This window comes from Phalaenopsis equestris, unplaced genomic scaffold (genome assembly GCF_001263595.1).
Source record: "Phalaenopsis equestris unplaced genomic scaffold, ASM126359v1 Scaffold226633, whole genome shotgun sequence".
Taxonomy (NCBI): domain Eukaryota; kingdom Viridiplantae; phylum Streptophyta; class Magnoliopsida; order Asparagales; family Orchidaceae; genus Phalaenopsis; species Phalaenopsis equestris.
The window spans coordinates 19188-41895 of record NW_018244647.1 but is presented as its reverse complement, the minus strand read 5'-3'; the positions used below and the strand labels follow the sequence as shown (position 1 = coordinate 41895).

Below are 22708 nucleotides of genomic sequence, written 5' to 3'. Positions count from 1 at the left end.
TTCCATACTCTGAGACAATGTATGATAGCCTTTATCTCTTTTTCTTGGACTGTGTAGCGACTTTGCCGATTTTCGTATGCAATTGGATGTCCATCTTGCATAAGTGCTCCCTCTACGACAAAGTCAGATGCATCAGTGTGTATTTGTTACATCTTTGAATGATTAGGAAGGCTAAGTTTTGGCTCTCCGCTGATTGTCTTCTTGAGATCTTCAAATGCTTTTTGACATTTGTTAGTCCATTCTGATGACTTATTCCTCTTTAGTAGATCTGTCAGCGGAACACTCTTGCGGAATAACCCTTTATGAATCGTCGATAGTACTTTACAATCCCTAGGAAGGATATTAGCTCATGTAACTTAGTGCGAGGCTCCCAATCTTAAATGACCTTGATCTTGCCTCATTCCAAAAAGTTTGACAAAGGAGCATTTTTCTTTCTTGATATATAACTTTTTTTTCTTGAGTACTTTAAATACTTTTCGAGATGCCTTACGTTTTCTTGGAGTGTGTTGCTATATACCAATATATCATCCAGATAAACAACAAATTGATCCAAATATGGTTGGAATAATTTGTTTCTCAAGGTGTAGAATGTATCAGGGACATTGGTTAGCCCACCAAGAATTCATACAATCCATACCTGGTCACACAAGTGGTTTTTGGTTCATCCCCTTCTACTAACCTCACCTGATAGTAGTCTGACCGGAGGTTTAATTTTGAGAAGTACTTTGCATTCCCAAATTGATCAAAAAGGTCACTAATAAGAGGAATTGGGTATTTGTTATTCACAGTAATCTTGTTTAATGCCCGATAGTCTATACACATGCGCAGGGAACCATTCTTCTTTTTCTGAAATAAGACGGGCACCATACGGGACTTTAAATGGTCGGATGAGTCCAACCTCCAACAACTCCCTCAATTGTCTGCATAGCTTTGCTAGTTCGGGAGGTGCCATGCAATAAGCTCCCATTGTTGGTGGCTTTAGTCTCTGGCTCCAGCTCGATCTGACGATTTATCTCTCTTCTTGGTGGTAGTTTTTTAAATTTCTCAAGTGCTGCCACCACTTCCCTTGGCATGTCTTCTTGGGGCTTAGATTCTTCATATGAGTCATGAAGAATAGCCAAGTAGCTCTCCTCATCTCATCGAATGCCTTTCTTGAATTGGATTGTCGATAACATTTTGAATTCTTTCTTGCTAGTCCTTATTGTTGTGGTGCTGGGCAAGCTTGATTTCCTTCCATGATACACATGTAATTGACGAAGGGTATCAGGAATGCTCTTACTTGATCTAGGAATTTTAGCCCAAGGACTACTTTGAAATCATTCATTGGGATAAGGGAGAAGTTTAAGATACCTGACCAAGCTTTGACACTGGTTTTCACTTCTCTGGCTACTTCATGAATTGGCCTAGCCGCTAAGTTGACTGTTTTGATGGAGCCTCCTCCAATTATTTGCAGACCCATTCCTTTCGCTTCTTCAATAGAGATGAAGTTGTGAGAAGCTCCCGTGCCTATCGTTACTTTTGTATCTATAATCACCTCCACGAAGTGTAGCCCTTTTTTTGGAGAGGGTTGCACCATGTTGAGGAGTTGTATTGTTCTCACTTGCGTTGCCATATCGCCTCCTGTCGCATGATGGATTGCAATGAGAGAGCTCAGAGCTTTCTTTTGAGGACAATCCCTTGTCCAATAAGGTCTTTCACAAAGCAAGCAGTTGTTATGCGTCTTAGTTTTGTTGTTATTAAGCTATCCTTTTTCTTTGCTCTTGGTTGAGATTGATTAATGATGGGTCTCTTCCTTTTGTTGGTCTTTGTCTCTCCCATTTTTGACATAGGCACTCTTCTTATCTTTAGGCTTTGCAGATTCATTTGAGTAATCAATTAAGCTTTTGGCGGCAATAATGGCAGTAGCAAGATCTTGCACTCCAAGCCTCTTAAGCTCTATCTTTGCCCACTGTTGGAGTCCATCCATGAAGTTGAATAGAGCATCCTTATCTGACATGAACTAGTGAACTCTTTAATATATTCACGAATCGATCCTGCTTGTTTGAGCCTTTGTAGTGGAGCTCTAGCCTCATCCTTCTTATTCTCGGGATAAAATTATCACTTGAGCTTTTTCTTGAAGTCATCGAAGGTGGATATGGTGCACATACTTTTCTCTGTCTTCTTGCCTACTTCTCCACCACAACATAACGATGTCGAAGAGATAAAGAGTTGCAAATTGAATTTTCGTGTCTTCATATGTATTGTCCATGACTCCAAAGTATTGTTCAAGCCCCCACAAGAAGTTGTCTGCTTCTTTGGCATTGTGAACTCCCCCGAAAGTCTTAGGTTTTGGCACTTTAATACGCTTGACTTCAAAAGTAAAGTGGTTGGTTGATGCTAATAGTGTTCTTTTGTACAACGATATGTCTCCATGCATTTCCTCCAAGCTCGTAAACTGCTCGTCTCTTTCTCATGAGATCGTTGTACTTCATGGTGCTCTCCCATCAAGTCCTTCCGCATCTTCGCTATTTGGTTTTTTAAGGATTCTTCCAGTTGCAGTGTCTTATCTTTGATTGTGGAATGGATGGTGATGTCATCTTCCTCGAGACCATCCACCTTTTGACCTAGATCCTCTATATGGGCCTCCATGCCACTCATAGACTTCTTTACCTTAGCAAGGCTCGAATGAAGGCCATGTATGATCTCTTTAGACCTCCCATATGGTTTTGATGCATCAAGTTCTCGTTTCTCCTGACGAGATGATTCCGCATTAGTGACTTCAAACTTTATGATGTGCTCTTTGATACTCTTTGCATGCCTTCAAACCTTGGCTCTGATACCAACTGTCATGGACAAACTTCTATCTAGTCACTTTTGCGGCTTTAACACTTTTCTTAAGCACTAAATCAGCCAAACCCTTGCAAATCTTGAACTTGAAAGCACAAAACTCTCTAGGAAATAAGTAGGGAGAAAGGAACACTTCACTAAGGAATGGAAGATTACACACTTGAGTGCTTAGAAACCTTGGATGGATACAAATGAGATGAGGAACTTTTATTTATAGTCCTCTCCCAAGTCTTAGTCTTAGAGAACTTTCTAGATTACATTAGAATAGAATAACTTCTAGATAGTTCTACATTGCCCTTTTATATATATACATGATTCTAGTGCTTTTCTATGCCATCCTAGAGTTCTCCTTGAAGCTTACTCCAACATTTTTCAGAATGTGGTGGATCCTTTTTGAGTCACTTGGATTGATTTCCTCCTTGTCTTCTCTAGAATCTTTTTTCTCATGGCTGGCTTGCTAATTATTTTGAAGATGGTGGAGTGTGATATACAGCTAACAATACAATCTTCATCCAATCATGACCACATATTATTGTGGTTTTTCAAAATTTTTTGGGCAAAACAGGCTTTGTATTAACAAAAGATACTTCCTCTTCTTCTTAATTATATTGCAATATTCTTGTAATTAATCGTTTTTTAATTCCATAATGTGGTCTATTGGGTGGAAATATGAAGTTTGGTTCGTTTCATGTAAAAGTTGTAAAACTGATGTCATGACGGCATAATTATGTTTTAAACTGTATTTTATGAGTATGCATATTTTTATGTACAGAAATAGCATCGAAGTTCATAGAAATTTTTACCCACAAGATTGACCACTTTAAACACTCAAATATGAATATCAGTTGAGAAAACATCACCATGATATCTCACTGTTCACCACATCTGTAAAATTCTATTCAGTACTGGAGAGATTCTGTGCGATGAGGTTTGAAAGTTCGACGTACTTTTCACTCAAAACATGGTGCAGAAGTTATACTATTTCTACGTGGAAAACTGATGCTTAGTTCTCTTGTAGATACTTGCTTAATCAGCATGGTAAGGAGCTTGGATTAAATCCAGTAAATATTCCTGAAAATACAGCAGTCAGAAAATTTGCGGAAGCAATTGCCAAAGCTTGGAATGAATACAGCAATAAAAGGTTAAACGATGCGCTGTAGTTTTGTAACTTTTTTTCCAGCCTCTTAGATCTCTGCAAATGTTTTACATTTTTGTCATGGTTCTATTGCAGAGCAGTTGTTATGTTTGTTGTACAACCTGAAGAGCGCAATATGTATGACCAGCATTGGCTCTCATTTTGGCTGAAGGAGATATATCCTATTCTTCGATTTTTTTCGGTTTCATCCTCATTCACTATAATATTGATATGCTTGCGTCATAAATTTTGCCAGTTATCTTCAGGAGCATAAAATGATTGTTAAATGTGAGCTTACTGCTAATCAGATATTAAAAAAAGTCTTTATCATGTTTATTAGTTGAAAACATGTACATTTGTTAGCTGCAATTAATTCTTTTTCATTTTCCACTGGCAATCATTCTTCTATCTTTTGTTTTCTTAACTTCACAATACACATGGTGTAAATACTATACGCAAGACCTTGGCAGAAATAGATGTGGAAGGACAGCTACTGCCGGATGGATCACTAGCTATGTATGGAAACCCTTAACCTTAAAAGCTAGATCAGTTTTTTTCATGATAGGAGTGGAAGGCACATTCATATGCATTAAAGATTCCCTTGTGAGCATCTAAGTTTTTTCAGCATTTATTGAATTGGAGAATTATGTTGTTATTCAGAAGATTGAAATTTATAATTGCAGAGGAGACCAAACTGTTGCAGTTGTGTATTTCCGAGCTGGTTATTCACCAAATGATTACCCCTCTGAATCAGTATGCGATATATTCTACCTTTTCTTATGTTATATATGATATTTTTGTTAATCAAATTATCTCAAGTGGAGTTTTTGCTATTTCCAGTCAATATGTAATATCATCACCAATGAATATATTTTTATCCTTTAGGAATGGAATTCTAGACTTCTGATGGAGCAGTCTACGGCTGTCAAATGTCCATCAATATCTTACCATCTGGTAGGAACAAAAAAAATTCAGCAAGAACTTGCAAAACCTTTGGTGCTTGAGAGGTAAAACCTTCAAACTTCTATCTGATTATTACTGGCACATTATGGTTCCTACACTTTGAAATAGTTAATTATTGATTTGTCTGCATAATGGTAGCTTTGTGCTGGTTCATGGCACATCAGATCAACATGGTTGGTTTATTTTTTTTATTCTAATTCTTTTTGGGTATATTTATCTTTTGAACATAACTTATAATTTGGAGTTAAAACTAATGCTTTGCCATTTATAGTGGCATAGGAAGAGTTTTGTCATCAATTATTGTGGAAATCTGAGAAGATTATAGAGGAAATCTGAGAAGTTACTTGAAGATTTGATTGGTGCAACTTAGGAAACTCTTGATTAGTCTATTCCCGTCCTATTCTATGTTATTTTATTTTTTATGACAGAATTATTTTCTTTACTTATTTTGGTTATATATATTTGATAAGTTTGTAAATTTTGAGAGATTGTTGTCCTTATATATATCTATCATATTCATATGGATCAAGAGAATTATTCCTTTCTAAAACTTGTTTTCTACATGGTATTAGAGTCATTGGCCTTACCCTAGATCCCTCTGTGTCGTCAGACCTCCTTCTTACTTCCAGAAACTCATCTAGACCTCTGCCAATGCCAGATAATCCCTTCAACCAGACCGGAAACTCTCCTGCCGGAGTGGGAATCTCCTTTGCCAAGAGCTCGACCTCCTTCTTGCAGGCAGCCAGAATCTCCTTTTCCCTTCAAGCAGCTGGAATCCCCTCTTCTCTGTAGGCCCCTCTTGTTGTCGGAATTTTCTCCTTGCTACTTGCAGGTCATTCCTCTGCCATCTGAGCCCCTGCTGGTCGTCAAGATTCTCTTCTTTTCTGCAGCCAGTTTTCTTCCCTGCAATTGGCATTCTTTCTTCAGGTTGTAGGCCCTCTTCAAAATCCTCCCAACTGCCGGACTGTTTCAGTTTTGTTCAGGTTCTGCAGCCAGCATCTGTTTCCCGTAGCAGCAACGACAACAGATACAGCAGCAGCAGCAACCCTGCAACAGAAAATCAAGCGTCGGAACTTTACGTGGTCATCGCCGCTCTTCTGAAGTGCAAGGAAGCCCTTCCCTACAGGTCTTACTTCTCCAGCAGAACTCCTACAACAGCATCATCAGCAGAATCTTCTGCAGTTCTCAGCAGCCAAACTCCTGAAGCAGCGACATAATCCTTCTTCAACGAGCAGAAACAGCGGCAGCACTTCTCCATCGACCTTCTCCTGTCTTTGCGGGGGACCTCTCCTGCTGTCCCTGCAGCAGCTCTCATCTGTTGGCACTTTTCCTGCTATCCCACAACTCTCCTTTCTTGCAGCGTGCTGTTTCTCTCCTTCCCTGCAGCAGCCTTTCTTCTGCCTGTAGGAACAGCAGTAAATCCCTTCCTACAACAAGCAACAGCCCTGCCGACTTCTCTGAAAGCTTTATGTGGGCTTCCAGGCTCTCCACCCAGCCTTCCTGCCCTTTGTCGGCGACCTAACTTCTGTTTTTCGAGTAAGCAGAGCAATCGCTGACAGCCGCCAACCAACAACCGCAGCTAGCTTCTTCCAAGCAAGCACATCTCTCCGGCTTTCCAAGCATTTCTCCACTCTTGCGGCAAGAAGCAGCCAAGAATTCTGCAGTTTGCTGCAGCTCTGAATTCTTCCAGTCCTAAACGTGAATTAGGTTTATGACTGAGTATAGAATGAAGATGTCTAGCTCTACTTCGGAGTCTACTAGCTTGATGATATACTAAGATATCATATCCTCCTATCTTGTTTACAATTGAGGATTTCGACCTTGGATAATAGATTCTGTGCTTTTGATTACATAATTGGAGACATTCATTCTCTTATCAACTACCATGAGATCACCAACCCTAAATTTGTTAGACTTGCTGATGGATCTCACTTCAGGATTGTTGGGAAAGGAAATGTGAAAGTCTCCAAAGACATTCAATTTTTTTAAGTGCTATATGTTTCCCAACTAAATTGTAACTTATCTTTAATTAGCAAGCTTACTCCTGACCTGAATTATATTAATAAACTTCATTCTAACTTTTGTGAATTTTAGATGGTGAATTCGGGAAAGGTGATTGAAAGTGCTGAAATGTATCACGACTTATATCCACTCAAGGAAAGCCTCTATCTAAACACAAATGATTTCACCTCCAATTTTTATTGAGTCCATGCTATCAAAAATTAGGTTTTGTTATGACATTGTCGTTTGGGTTGTCCCAATTTCAATTATGTTGCTAAGTTGTATCCTCATTTGTTTATCACAAAGAAATCTAGTTTCTATCAATGTGAGATTTGTCAATTGCCAAACATACTAAAAATAGTCATCATCTGACCCAATACAAACCCTCACACTCTTTTGTCATTATCCACAATAATATTTGAGGATCTTCAAAGGTGAAATCCTTCATTGGAGCCAGGTAGTTTGTCTCATTTATTAACGATCATACTATAACCACTTGGGTATTTCTAATGAAGGAGATAGTTTGTCTCAAACACTACAACCACATCTGGTCGAACGATCTTCTGTACAATTCATTGTCCACTATGGCGTATGACAAGACTCTTTTCTGTATCTGATGTGCTTTTGACTTATCGTCTAACACTTTCCCTGTTTGCAAATAATCTATGAATGGTCGATTCCAATCCTCTGTAGATTCGGTAACTGCTATCAAAGTTTCTTCCTTTCTCTATCTATGGAAAATATCCATGTGAATTTGGGATAGAACTTGGAGTCCTTGGACTGTTATGTCGATGGAGTTCTCTTGTGGGCATGCAAATTCTTTAGTGCGCTGGAGTCCTTGAACTTTTATGTCATTGAGGATCTGTTCTAGTAACTTCATTTTGTAGCGGTGGTACTGTTCCAATTTGGGTTTCAAAATCTTGTACCGTCCGACTACCTATTGAATTATGTGTTGTGAATCGTCGTAGACGTCGATGCCCGTTATGTTCATTAATATTGCCAACTGCAATCATTTTATTAGTACTTCATATTCTGCCTTGTTGTTTGTACACGACTCTGTTAAATGGTAGGAAATCCTTAACATTCCCCGATTCAGTGTGATAAATATTAGTCCAACCCCTGCTCTGGTACTATCGTCTGCAATTTTGTCTTTCCTTGCTGATGAAGCTCCGTCGAAGTACATCTCCCAACGTTAGATATCAGGGCTTCCTAGGTTCATTATCTATTCGTCTGGCAAGTCGTTGCTGAGAGAAAACTCAGCCAGTAGCAGGTGTGGTGTGAGTAAATTTGCTAACACTTGCCTTCTAATGGCGTGAAGAGGCACGAAGATTATGTCGAATTGCAGCAATATCATCGACCATCTTGCCAATCTTTCAGGCAGTGTTTGTCGAGTCATCTAGTACCGCGACAGATTAAACTTTGAAATACATGTGACCTTTTGAAAAGGCATGTGCTGCCTAAGCTTCTGAGCGGCGAAGATTAATGTCAAACAATGCTTCTTAATCAGATGATACTTTACCTTCGCCGAAATTAGACGACGACTAAGGTAATAGAGAGCGTTTTCCTTACCGTCATCGTTGAGCTGGGCCAACAGGGTTCTGAGGGATTCGTCTAAAGCAGCGGTATAAAGTATCAACGGTTTACTCGAGACTGAGGCTGCTAGTACAAAATGTGTTATTAGGTACTGCTTAATGCTTTTGAAGGTCTGATGACATTTCTCATCCCAAATGAACTAAGCGTTCTTTTTAGTCAACACAGAGAAGGGTTGACATCATCCTGTCAGATTAGATATAAAGCGTCTTAGATACGCCAATTTTCTTTGAACAGATCGTAGCTGTTTCAATAGGGGTTGTATTTCCAAGATGACTTTAATCTTCTTCGGATCGATTTTAATGCCACGGTGACGGACAATAAATCCCAACAAATTTTTGGAGGTTACACCGAAGGCACACTTTAAGGGATTCATTTTAAGAATAAATGGTCGCAACCGTTCAAAGATAATTCTCAAATAAAGTAGGTCGGTTTCCCTTTGTTTGTTCTTGATGACCAAATCACTCACGTTGCATTCAACTTGGTTGTGAATGAGGTCGTCGAAGATCTTTGTCATGACTCGTAGGTATGTTGCTCCATCATTCTTTAGTCCAAATGACATTATTGTGTAACAATATATTCCAATTGGTTTTCAAAAGATTGTAAATGTTGCTTCTTTCGGTGCATCTTAATCTGATTGTATCCAGATGATCCATTCATAAATGAAAAAATTTTATGCGATGATGCATTATCCAACATTATTTTTGCGATTAGTATTGAGAACTCATTATTGGGGCACACTTTGTTTAAGTCTGTGAAGTTAATGTATATTCGTATCTGTCTATTCTTCTTCTTGATCGACACCACATTGGCTAACTACTTCGGATATTGCTCTTCTCTTACAAAGTTGGCCTCTATTAGCTTCTTGATCTCTGTAGTGACCAATTGTTCTATCTCTGGACGCATCCTTCTAGAAGCTTGCTTTACCGGGGTCATACTCTGATCCACTCTTAGTCTATGAACTATAATTTCTGGAGCCAACCAAACATCTCGTCGTAGCCCCAAGCAAAACAATATCTGAATTCTGACAAAAGCCTAATCAAATTTGTTGACTCTTTGCTATTGAGTAGAGAAGTTATAAAAGTAGGTCTGGGCTCCTCTTCAGTATCCAGATTAATTTTCCTTAGTTTATCGACTCTTGACTTTATTTCTTTTTCAAACTTTGATGGAACGTCCTTTATATGGGATTCTTCGGAATCATCTTTGACCCCGAGGTAATCCTCTTCCAACCTATGAGTAACAACCATGCAAAATTCTGTGTCATTGACCGGCCCTACCGTGCCGAATCTAACACCTTCTTTCGAGTTGAAAGTTCGACCTTTAGTATTCTGCAGTTCCTAAAAAAGGTGTAACCTGTCTTTTGATAGTTGCCTAGGTACAAAACGCTGTTGAACCAACTTTTGAACACACGGAGAGAACCATCCAACATGTAATTTATACCGTGGTTTGGAGAAACAATAACCTAATTATTGTCCATACCACAAATTATTGGGGCACACCATAGAGGATTGCTTAGTTAACATCATGCGTGGTGCAATGAATGTGTACATTGCTACGCTCGTGAGTGTTCGGGTTACAAAGGATTTCTCTAGTGCTGCTTCTATCTTGATAGGAACTCAACTTGAGTTATATATGTTGGTTCTAATCAACCCAGCAAAATGCCGATGATTCGAAACTGCCTATATGATACTCGAAGGAGTAAAAAAGTGATTTGAATTTCTAAATGGTGTAGGTCCCAGTACTAGTCTTCTAGGAGGGTTAAACATGGAAAACCTAAAAGCTAAACCCTAGTCTCTAAGGAGAGAAGGAAAAACTTTCTCAAAATTGAGGTTAATAGTCCAATATTTACGTTTGTCTATGGAAAAATGATTCTATGATGACACTGTTTGAGGGCTTGGTTTTCTCCCGCTGTTTATTTGTTTCTATTACTTTTTTCTTCTTTGTTGTGAATAATAATATAGTGCCATGTAGTTATTTCTGATATGGAGCAATTACTATTTAGTTTTTTTTTTTTGGTGGGTTCGTGAGGTAAATAATGAGACATATGGCCTTATGGGTTCTTCTGAATGACCGGTTCGTCGTTGTTACATGTGAAATCTTAATGCAGGCAACCTAGAGTCTCTCTTCTTTTCGGTGCATCGGTTTATTAAGACCTACCGGATGACCTTTTTTGGTGATATGAACATGTGACACTGGACATTGTTTTCCTGTTGGTGTTGCTTGTGAAATTCTAATGAAGACAACCGAGTTTCTCTCTTCTTTTCGGTGTATTGGTTTATGAGGACCTATTGAATGGTCTTTTTTTTGGTGATATGCACATGTGACACAGGACGTTGGTTTCACGTGAGTTAAAGACAACAAAAACTGAAATTTTTTTACAAGGTCCAGTCTTCATGTAGTGATAGACTCGTTGGTCGGTGTAATTAATTTTCTGAGACTTCACGCCTACATTTTTTTTCCAATTTATGTTTTTTTTATTCGATACTGTTTTTAGTAATTTTTATTTTCTTGTACATTTTTTTCTTTAGTTTAATTTTCGGAGTTGACTAATGTTTTCTCTCATGCATCTTTCAAGGAACATGAGCTCCATGATTTCAGAGGCCTTCCGACATGTGTTTTGTCATTGTAAACTACAAACTTTTTTCTTGACGTCACGTCGGGCACACAATTACGGGAGAACGTTCTACAATTGCCCACGGAGTGTCATGGAGAAGTGTGCTTTCTTCCGGTGGGCGGACAGTATGCTAGACTCCAATATTGATAGTGATCGGGGTTTTATGGTATCCCTGGAGGATAGTGTATCGCGTGACATATAGCATCTCAATTTTAAAATTAATATTATCTTAACTTTAATTGTAATTTTAATATTTTTTTTCCTCTTTTATCAATGTTGATTTTCACTATTAAGTAAGGACTGTTTTTCATTTTTTTCTTTACTGTTTTGTATTAGTTTTTTGCTTTTACAGTATCAGATATATTAGTAAGACAATTTTGTTACAAATAACATTACTTAACAGGGGCAGAATGGTCATTTATCCACAAATATCTACAAATCAGTTATTTTCAAACAGCTGTCCCAAACAACCAGTCAGTTTATTATCAACATATTATTCAATAAGCTGCAACTGCTCCAAACAGACCCTAAGCCTAAGCGATGTTTTTCTATCACACAGTAGACCCGATGCATTCTTTTACCTCAACAATCCAACTTGAATTCTACTAATAACGTCTTCATCTAGAACACCATCACTTTGAATAATAAACCCATTATATCTAAAATGTTCATTCCTTTTAATACCTTGATCGCTCATAGTTACAACTTTATCACTAGATCTACTACTATTAAATCTATTTTCCTTGTATTTAGTTTTAGATCTATTCAAACAAAAGTTTTTACTCTAAAGTTGACTTTCATAATTCAAGTTTTTCCTGAACTCCCTCGTTTTATCCACAAGAATGATATCATTAGAAAAGCATACGCCAAGGTAAATCCTCCTATAAGTGTTTAGTAAGAGCATCCATAACTAAAACAAAGTGATGTGGGCTTAAAGTCGATCATTAATGTAATCCAATTGAAATAGGAATATACTTGGTCAATTCTCCTTGTGTTCGAACACAAGTAACAATTTTAGTATACATATCTTTAATCACTTGTATATCAACAATATCAACATCTTTTTTTTCTAGATCTCTCCAAAGTATTTATCTTAGAACTTTATGATACGCTTTTTCTAAATCAACAAAAATCATATGTAGATCCTCTTTACTTACTTTGTACTCCGTTAAACCTCTCAATGAATGTATACCTTCCATAGTAAACTCGCGTGACATGAACTCAAAATGATTTTGAAAAATTTCTATATCAGGTCGTAACCTATGTTCAATTATTATCCCTATAAATTTAATGAAGGACACATTAACTTAATTTATTTATAAGTTGCATACTTTTATGCATCTTCTTTAATCTTAAAAATAGGAACCAATAGATTCTTTTTTCACTTATTTGACATTTTTTTAGTTTTAAAAATAATATTGAAAAATTTAGTAACCAAGAACTTTCTAGATTTCCTAAACATTTTTACACTACTATCATAATATCATTAGATCATACTATTTCTCACTTTTCATTTTGTTTAAAGCCACAGCAATTTTTTGTTTTACAAATGTGATGGTATAATAAAATTACTATTATTATTTATTATATTAAGATCACTGAAGTCGATCGTATTTTTATATCTTCTTTGAAAAGTTTATATGTCATTCAGGAAAGCAATTTTTTATTTTTTGTCTTTAATACATTTTACTTAACTAAGTATTTGTTTCTCTTATCTCTTTATGTGACTAGTTTGTACATATATTAATATCTAATCTATTATAAAGACCGCTAAAAATAGAATTTTTAGCATCATAAATTATTCTCTTAGACTCTCTATAGAATATTTTTTATAGTTCTCCAAGCTTCTACAACAAAACTAATTTTTATAATAATTTTTTTATATTTTTTTAGCTTTTCTTTCATATTAATATTTCATTATCAACTATTTTTATTCATAAGTGTTTTTTTTATTCTTTAAGTACATCTTTTACAACTTGCTTGATATTACTCGTTATTTTATCCTACATAATATTAATTTTTTCTTGAATATCTCAAACTTTATCATTTTGAAGTTTACACAAAAAAATAATTTAATTTGTACATTTTAAGTGCCCCATTTGATTCTTTGATAAGATTTTGTTATATTTTTTATCTTGCAATCTTTTATCTTAAATTCAAAGCTAATAATCGATCTTAGGTACTTAATTTTTTTATTTTGAATGACCTTACAATCTTCATAATCTCGACGATCTATTTTTCTTATAAGAAAATAATCAATTTGTATTTTATTATATTCATTCTTATAATTGATAATATGCTCATCTCTTTTCTTAAATAGAGTATTAAAAATAACAAAATAATACACTAAAAGAAAATCTAATACGACCTTATATTCTTCAATATTAACTCCAAAATCATAGCTACTGTAGAATTTTTGGAGGAATTTTCTTAGTGAAAAACTCCCTAATTTTCCATCTATCTAAGAGGAGCAAATAACCAGTATATATATATAACACAAATTAACATTAACATAATTGGAAATCATCATGATAAGAAGGGAGGCAATAAAATATAATAATGGATAATTAAGAGAGAGTAAATCTTCCCCTCAAGCATAGCAGTTAGCCCAAAGTTTCCTGAATTGTTGGTGTGGGTGGGGCCATGTGTTCTATTATCAACACTCCCCCTCAAGTTGGGTTTTATATATCTTACATCCTAAACTTACTCCTGAGATTATTAAAGTGGTGTCATGGAATTCTTGGTAAGAATATCAGGAATTTCATGTTGAGTCGTGATTGCTTAGCTGAACAATCCCTTCATTAACTTTCTCAGAGATGAAGTGTATCAATCTCTATATATTTAGTTCGATCACGATGTGTAGATTCTTTGAAATATTGCTGACCGATTGACTATCACTTTAATAATTCTTTGGTTCTCCATGTGTAGTTCAACCGATACTTTCTTTAGCCAATGACATTCTTTCACAAATTCCTATGGCTAGGGCACGATACCCAACTTTTGCACTGTTTCTTGTCACCACAACTTGCTTTTTATTTCTTTAATTAAAAATGCTGTCTCATACAAATGAACAATAAGCCATGGTAGATTTTTATGAGTCAGTTCTCCTGCCCAACTAGCATTAATATAGATAGATCTCAATATCACGGTTCTCAATTTTTGTAAATATTAATCCACATCCCGGAGTCATCTTTGAATGCCCCAGGATCGAAAGACCACTTCTAAATGATTGTTATTTGGATCCTTCATATGTTGGCTCACTACAACCACAGAAAATGCATTGTCTGGCCTTGTATGTGACAGATAAATGAGTTTCCTAACAAGTGTTTGGTACCTCCCGTTTTCAACTATAGTGTTATCATTTCCTTTTGATGCTCGTTGATTGGGATCCATAAGATTATCTGTTGGTTTCTATCTCACATTTTTGTCTTCTTTAAAAAGTCGAGGATATAATTTCTCTAAGCTATGTAAATGTCTTCTTTGGATCTAGCTACTTTCATTACTAGTAAGTTCTTAAAGTTTCAAGATCTTTGATCTAAAACTCAAAAGTCACTATTCTTTTGATTATTTCAAGTTCCTTTACATCATTTCCTTTAAGAATGATATCATTGACATATACAATTAAGGATCACTATCATATCTTCTTGATTTGATTTCAAAAATAGTGTGTGATCAGCCTGACACTGATAGTACCCATTGGCAAGATATTTTTGATGAACCTTTGAACTATGCTTTGGGAGATTGTTTCAACCAATACAATGTTTTTTTTTTTTTAATTTTGCATACCAGTTGATTATTTGTGCTGTTCTTTAATTGTGGGATCCATAGTTGATGTAAATGCTTGTCCTGGTGGACAACCAATGACATTAATCCACTTTTTTTTGTTGAGTTTTGCCATTGGTGCGAATGTCTCTTGATAGTCGATCTCATATTACTAAGTGAATTCTTTTGTTACAAGTCTAGCTTTGAACCTTTTTATGCTATCTTTTGATTTGTATTTAATCATGAATGCCAACTCAAGAATTCTTTTCCTAGGTAGCAGAGTTTTGATCCATGTACTATTCTTTTCACGGGCAAGAATCTCTTCTTCGACGGCCTTCTTTCTTAGCAGGCATAGATAAGGCATCTTGGATGGAATTTGAGACTACACATCATGTAAGTTTTGAACAAAAAATTTATAAGAGGTTGCTAATTTTCCATATGTAACGAATTCTTCCATCGGGTGTTTAGTGTCCCTGTGTTTCTTCCTCTTGGTGTTCATGATACGTTGACCCAACCTCTGTGTGAATAGTTGGACTGTGTAGAGTTGGTTCCGGTGTTGCATTCCTGATTTCACATATTATCCCTTACATGCTCACTAGGTTTTTTCTTTCTGGTGTACACAAAGATCTTGGTTCTTGGTGGGAGTTGTGGGAGGATTTAGTATAGTATGTTTATTTTCAAGTTGATTTATGATAATGGGGACAATAGTGGGTTCATGAGGGATATAAAGGAAGCGAGCTTGCGGTTCCTGAATGGTACCCCAAATATGATATTTTCTCCAACTCCCTCGTGAATGTTAGATTTAGGGTAATAAAATTGATTTTCAAAGAATGTGACATCCATAGAGTTGTAAAATTTGTGTTTCTGGATAGTAGCATTTATACACTTTTTTCTTTGAAGTGGAGGTCACAAATATTCATTTGATTGACATGGGATCGTGTTTGGTCTAATGAGGTTGATGTAGGTGAAAGAAAGCGATGAGACCAAAAAATTTTAATGGTAAGTTAGAGGTGAAGGATTGACTATGTGGGTAAGATTTTATGACGACGTTGAGAGGTTTGTTAAAGTTTAGCATTCTGTTAGACATTCTATTTATGAGATAAGTGAATGTGAGAATTGCATTCCCCCAGAAGTGCTTGGGTATATTGTTAGTGAATAGAATTGAGTGGGCCACTTCAAGGAAATGTTTGTTTTTTCTCTCAGACACATCATTTTGTTGGGGCATGCCAACATAAGAGCTTATATGAATGATATTATTTTTGAATAAATAAGGACCAAGGGTAGAGTTGTATTAATATTTTGCTTTATTAGTTTTGAAAATTTAAATTCCTCTGAAATTGGGTGAGAATTATGTTATGGAATTTTCAAATATACTGATAGGTTCCAACCTTTTTTCATGAGAAGGTTTAATTGGTACTAGCATGAGCATCGATGAAGGTGACAAACCACATAGCCCCATTTGTATTTTTTATTTTTGTAGGCCTCTAGATATCACTATTAACCATGTAGAAGAGATTTGTTGGTATGTATTTCATATTTTAGTACACTTGTCGAGTATGTTTGGCAAGTTGACAAGTTTCATGCTGATAAAAGCTAGATTTTTTATTATAAATAAACAATGTTATAATTTTTAAATATAATAGAAATTAGGATGCCCAAGTAAATATACCATAACATAACTTGACTCTTATGAGAAACAGTCTCAGATACAAGACTTTACTCAAATGATTGTAAGTGATGAGATGGTCCTTTTGAAGTTGGAGACTTAGTGAGTGGATAAAGTCCATGATACATGACAGCGCTGCCAATCAACTTTCCCGAGTCCACCTAAAATTCACACAAATTATGGTAGAATTTAGTAACCCAATTCATGTCGCGAGTAAGTTTACTGATAGACAGTAAACTGCAGTTAAGTTTAGTAACATATAACACTGATTTAAGAATGAGGTTCTTTGTGAGTTTCACACTTTCTCTTCTTTCCAAAGATAAAAGGGAGTCAACTGCAGTTCTAAGTGCAACATGGTGTTTACAAGAATGGAATGATTGTAAAATAGTGATATCTCGTATCATATTGTTTGATGCTTCAGAGTCCACGATCCAAGGCTGCTTCTTCTTGTTGACAACAACGAGTGTAGATAGGAGACTACCTTAATGTGCTAGAAGACTGGTAGAAGCCTCAAAATATTGGCCCAAAATTCCTTGGAGAGTTTCAAGTTGTTCCTTATTAAATGGAGTATGTTCATGAGGCTTGTATTCCTTTGATGCTATGTTTGATTGATTTTTCCCATCAACATTGACTCTATTGGGCTTCCAATATGCAAGTTTTCCATAAATTTTCCAACATTTCTCCATTAAATGACAGCTTCTTGCAATGCTTATATCATGGTCCGTTCCTTTTTGATTTGCTATCCTGCAATGATTTGTGATTGTATAAAGCTGAGTTGTCAACATTTAGTGTGGTGGAATTACTTGTCATCATGAGTTTTTTTCCACTCTTTTCCCTTTGCACTTCAACAAATGCTTCACAAATTGAGGGAAGAGATTTGGTTCCCATGATTTTTCCTCCTACTTCATCTAGTTCCTTCATGGAAGGAACTTAATGGTTCTCTTATGTTCAACAATGGTTTTATAAAGAGCAGCGTCTTGCAAGCACCTCCATGTGTATGTTGCATACATATCTAGTTGAAGCCAGTTTTTATAGTGTTTAAATATTGAATAACATTCAACTCATTATGTCGCGGGTCATGTAATCTAGTTTCAATGTTAAACAACTTAAGAGGTGTTGTCAACACTTGAATAGGGTTCTCAACCAGCATCCTAGATTTCTTTTGACGTTTTGTACAAGAGGGAGTTTTCTCTAATTTATGTGGTCACAGAGTTGATAAGCCATGGCGTAACCTTGTGATCTTCAATCTTTCATGTCTGCTGTTCCACATTAGTAGTTTCTAGAGCATATTTTTTTTCGGTGAGATGATTGAAACACCTGGAAGAAATTATTGTCATGTGGTTGGTGATTGGTGATGCTAGAATGGACTCCAGATGCTACAAATGTCGAAGTTTCTAGGTTCGGGTTCATGAGTAACTATGGAGTAGGAGGAAACAACTTTCATGTCATATTTACTCATCATCAGTAGAGAAATTATCTGTCGTCAACATAGGATTTCGACTAGAAAAAGAAACGGTCTGTCACTGACATAGAATTTCCATTGGAAATTGGCCATCACCGACAGAATGCAACACTGACATATCTTGGATTTCGTCATTTTCAGACCGATTAAGACAGAAACCATTTCTGTCCCCATCGGATTCGAGAGCAACTGCAACTGACAGCTTGGAAGCAGATTCAAGAGCAACTACTATTGGGAACCACAAAAAGGTTTACAGTTGGGAAGCAGAGGAGTTTGTGTCTGGGAAGCAGAGGAATTCCCCTGCAAGGCTTGAATTTACACTAGAAAGAGGTCCAGCCGCTACTGTTGATTTCCACCAGAAAGAGAAGTGGGCATTAGATTTTCACTAGAAAGGGAAAGTCTGGCTGCTGCGGTTGATTTCTGCTAGAGAGAGAAAGTCCCATCAAACCCTGCGGCTGGGAAAAGCTGTGGACGTCCAACTACTGCGCTTGATTTCCACTTGAAAGGGAGAGTCCAGTCAGTGGGAGACCCGACCGCTGCTTTTTAAGGCTTGAAGCTGTGGCTGCTAAACTTGATTTCCACCGAACAAGGTGCAACTGGGAGAAGTGAACAGACCTACCAATGGTTCTCAGCTATTGACGTTGGGTTTGGATCTCCAGTTGCTTCTGCTTTCAATCCAACCACTCCAGCTCTCAGTGCCGTCTGAAGGAAGCCTGTAACTTCAGCTAGGGTTCTCAAATTGTGTCTCTGCTGTTTTTTATTTTTGCCCATATCCGTCTTTTTATCAGTGCACCCTTACCTGTATTTACAAGTATGCCAACTGTTTAGTCTATAAATAGGTGTTTTGTAATAATATTTTTGTAAATAAGAAATATTGTTTTGTGCTTTTATGTGTATGAAGTTCTCTCTCCCTTCTTCAATTCTTTACATGATATCAATGCTTTTAGCTTCACGGCATCAAATCCGTGGATTCCTTCTGTTTTACCTCACAACAGTCTCTAGAGTCCCTGAACAAAATGAAGGAAACATGTATTTCCACAACATTGAAATTTTTGATGAAACATATCAAGAATGTGGCCAACTCATCGCTCACATATGACAACTATTCAATATGGAAGGTATAAATTCTGAAACTATTCTTAGCTAATGGATTTTAATCTTTTTTAGATCACACCCTTCCATCTCCTTCAATATTTCATCAAGATGAAACTGGCAGATAAATTGAAAATCAAGATTATGCTCTCTGTATTTAGTAGACCAAATCTTGGCATTTCTCCTTTATTTTTATACTATGTTCTTCACCTCAACAATACTGCAGAAATTTGGAATACTCTTGAAAGATGGTTTCAATCAGCTAACCGTTCAAGAGTTATTTAGCTTAAAAACGAACTCACAATCTTATCATGGGCGTGAACACTATGACTCGATATCTCATAACTATAAAGAACACAGTATATAATATTATTGCAGCAAGAACAAAGATCAATAATGAATATATCGTATTAAATATCTTGAATGGTCTCCTCCACAGTTTTCAAGGATTCAAAACAACCATCAAAACTCAGCTGAATCTAGTTGCTCTAGAAGAATTTTACTCCTTTATAGTGTGGAAAACAATCTAGCTAATAAAACTCTCAAATCCGCCCAACCAACAGCGCTTTTCACAAACAATGCCAAAAAGTTCTCTCGACGCTCAAGTTTTCACAACAAGAACTATCAGAATTCCTAGAATCCCACTAACCACATCAACAATAAAATAAAAACCCAGTCGTTTGTCAAATATGCTACAAGAAAAGCTATTCAGTGCCTCAATATTGGAATCGAGTCAATCTACAGTACAAGCCTGCTTCCATCAAACAAACCACTGCTCTTACAACCACAATGACACCAAAGAATCCAGAATGGGTGCTAGGTATAGGTGGTACAGCTCATCTAATCCCTTATATTGAAAATCTACAACAACCTATGTCATACACTGGACCAGATAAAGTCACAGTTGGAAATGGTTAAATTTCCAAAATATCTCACATTTGCAAAACTCTTTCCTCTATCATAAGGGCTCCTCATCTCTCTCATAAATTAATTTCTGTTTATAATGACAATAACTGTTCTGTCACATTAGACACTAATGGTTTTACCATACAGGATCTAACTGCTCATAAACTTCTCGTCCGCCGGGCTAATAGAAGGTTATACTCCATTACAACACTTGTGGCTAAAACCAATTTTTTGACATGGCACAATAGATTTGAACACCCCCATACCAAAGTTCTTTAACATCTTTCTCACTGTCATCCTCAATAATTAAACATTCCTACAAAAACTTTTGTCAAAACAAAAGTCATAAATTGTCTTTTTCTCCTAATAATATGAAATATGTTTTTAGAAAAGTTACATTTTTATGTATGGGGGCCATTTTTTCAATGCTCCATTAAGGATGCAAATATTATGTCACCTTTATTGATGCTTATTTAAGTTAATGTTGGTGTTTTTCACCGTATTATAAATCTGAAGTTGACCTTTGTTGTATAAATTTGCACAAATAGTTAGTCAACAAGTACAATAAAAATGTTAAATACTTGAGAATTGATGGAGGTGGAGAATAACTGTATGCACAACGTCAAACATACATATAAATCACGGCGTTCAACATTAATTCAGTTGCCTCTACATACCTGAACAAAATGGGATTGCTGAAATAAAAAAAATTGACATATTGTAGAAACTGCCCGCACCCTTCTTAATACGGCTCACCGCCCAAATTTTAGATGTTTTACACAACCATCTATCTCATCATCTGGCTTCCATCCTCCAATAGTTATCATAAATCACACTTTCTACTGCTATTCAAACTAAAACCTGAATATCATAACCTTAGATCCTTTGACCATGTTTGTTTCTCGTGGCGCCCACATCCCACTCATAATAAATTTAGTCCCAAGACATCTTTATGCATTTTCTTGGGCTATAGCATTAGGCACAAAGACTACAAGTGTTATGATATTCAATAAGAACATGCTTATCATATCAAGACATATGAACTTCATTGAGCATCATTTTCCTTTCAAAGACATCTCAACTCCTTCATCCATGTCATCAATTACCTCTCCCCCCTCCCCCCACCACCCCCTCCTTCCTTCTTAATTTCTACATCCAATCTTCTTTATCCATTTGCCTTACCACTAACACAACAATACACCACTCCCAACCTGACAATTTCCCAAGTACTTTCTCCCAACTCACACACATCCACACTTACACTCATATGAACACCTCTCATAACACCCTTAATATACATTCTCACACAACTCCATCCTCTGCCATTGCTCTACCTCCTGCATCCACCTCACGGTCAACTATACAACCTTATCCCATGATAAGTTGAACTCTAAAGCCCACACAAATTTTCAATCTTCTACATTACAATCATTGTGAAACACCTACAACATTTAAACAAGCTTTCAACAACCATATTGGCGCAATGCAATGCCTGAAAAATTCATGACAGTTCAACAACAAGGCACATGGACATTGGTGCCCCATCTTCTCAACAAAATAATATAGGAACAAGCTTTCAACAACCATGCACAATGCAATGTCTGACAGTTCAACAACAAGACACAGGGACATTGGTGCCCCCATCTTCTCAACAAAATAATTTAGGAACAAGCTTTCAACAACCATATTGGCGCAATGCAATGTCTGAAGAATTCATGACAGTTCAACAACAAGGCACATGGACATTGGTGCCTCCATCTTCTCAACAAAATAATTTAGGCTGTAAATTGATATTTTGAAGAAAATATCATGAAGGTATCCATTGCTCGCTGTAAAGCCAGACTAGAATCACAAAGCTTCAAGCAACAACAAGACATAGGTTAACAAAAAACATTCAATCCTGATGCCAAGTTTTCTACCATTCACGTACTCATTGCATTAGCCACTACAGAAATCTGGAACATACAACTTGACATTACCAATGCATTTCTACATGAAAAACTAGATGACACTTTATCATGTCTCAGCCTCCTGTCTTCACCGACAATCAACATCCTCGATATGTTTGCAAATTACAAAAGCTATATATGGACTCAAACAAACATCACGTCAATGGTATTCCAGTTTTTTCAATTTTTAATATACACAACAATTTAAATTAAGTAATGCTGACCCATTTTTGCTTATCTATCACCACAAAGATAACCACATTTACTTACTCATCTATGTAGATGATATACTTAGGAAATTCAATTTTTGCTATTAATAAATCAGTCACCTCTTTAGGAAAGCAATTCGATTTAAAAGAACTTGGACATATTTTTCAATTTTTTGGACTACAAATAGACACAAGAAGAAAAAGTTTTTTCTCCATCAAACTACTTGTCTTACGGACCTTCTTACAAAAGCTTACATGCTTCAATTTAAATATGTTCTCACCCCACTACCTGCACACTCACAAAAGCTTACCATCAATCCATCCCCCCTCTCTGACCCCCATCACTATCGCCAATTTATTGGCTCTCTCCAATGTCTCACAGTTACATGGCCAAACACCTCATTCACTATTAATCAATTAAGTCAATACATGCACACATCAAACACAATGCACTTTAAACAACTTAAAAGACTTCTCAGGTATCTCAGAGGAACCCTCAACCATGGACTTCAGATCACATCAGGGCCACTTAC

At 36.4% G+C, this 22708-nt stretch overlaps 1 protein-coding gene across 1 annotated transcript in view; it reads left to right on the top strand.

The window, feature by feature from the left end:
- LOC110037893 (glutathione synthetase, chloroplastic) overlaps positions 1 to 22708 on the top strand; it is a 57605-nt gene that overhangs the window by 27592 nt on the left and 7305 nt on the right. The window contains exons 5-9 of the mRNA XM_020742621.1: positions 3845 to 3967; positions 4058 to 4138; positions 4397 to 4477; positions 4645 to 4714; positions 4847 to 4968. Coding sequence (XP_020598280.1) covers positions 3845 to 3967; positions 4058 to 4138; positions 4397 to 4477; positions 4645 to 4714; positions 4847 to 4968 — 477 coding nt within the window. The remainder of the gene's footprint in view (positions 1 to 3844; positions 3968 to 4057; positions 4139 to 4396; positions 4478 to 4644; positions 4715 to 4846; positions 4969 to 22708) is intronic.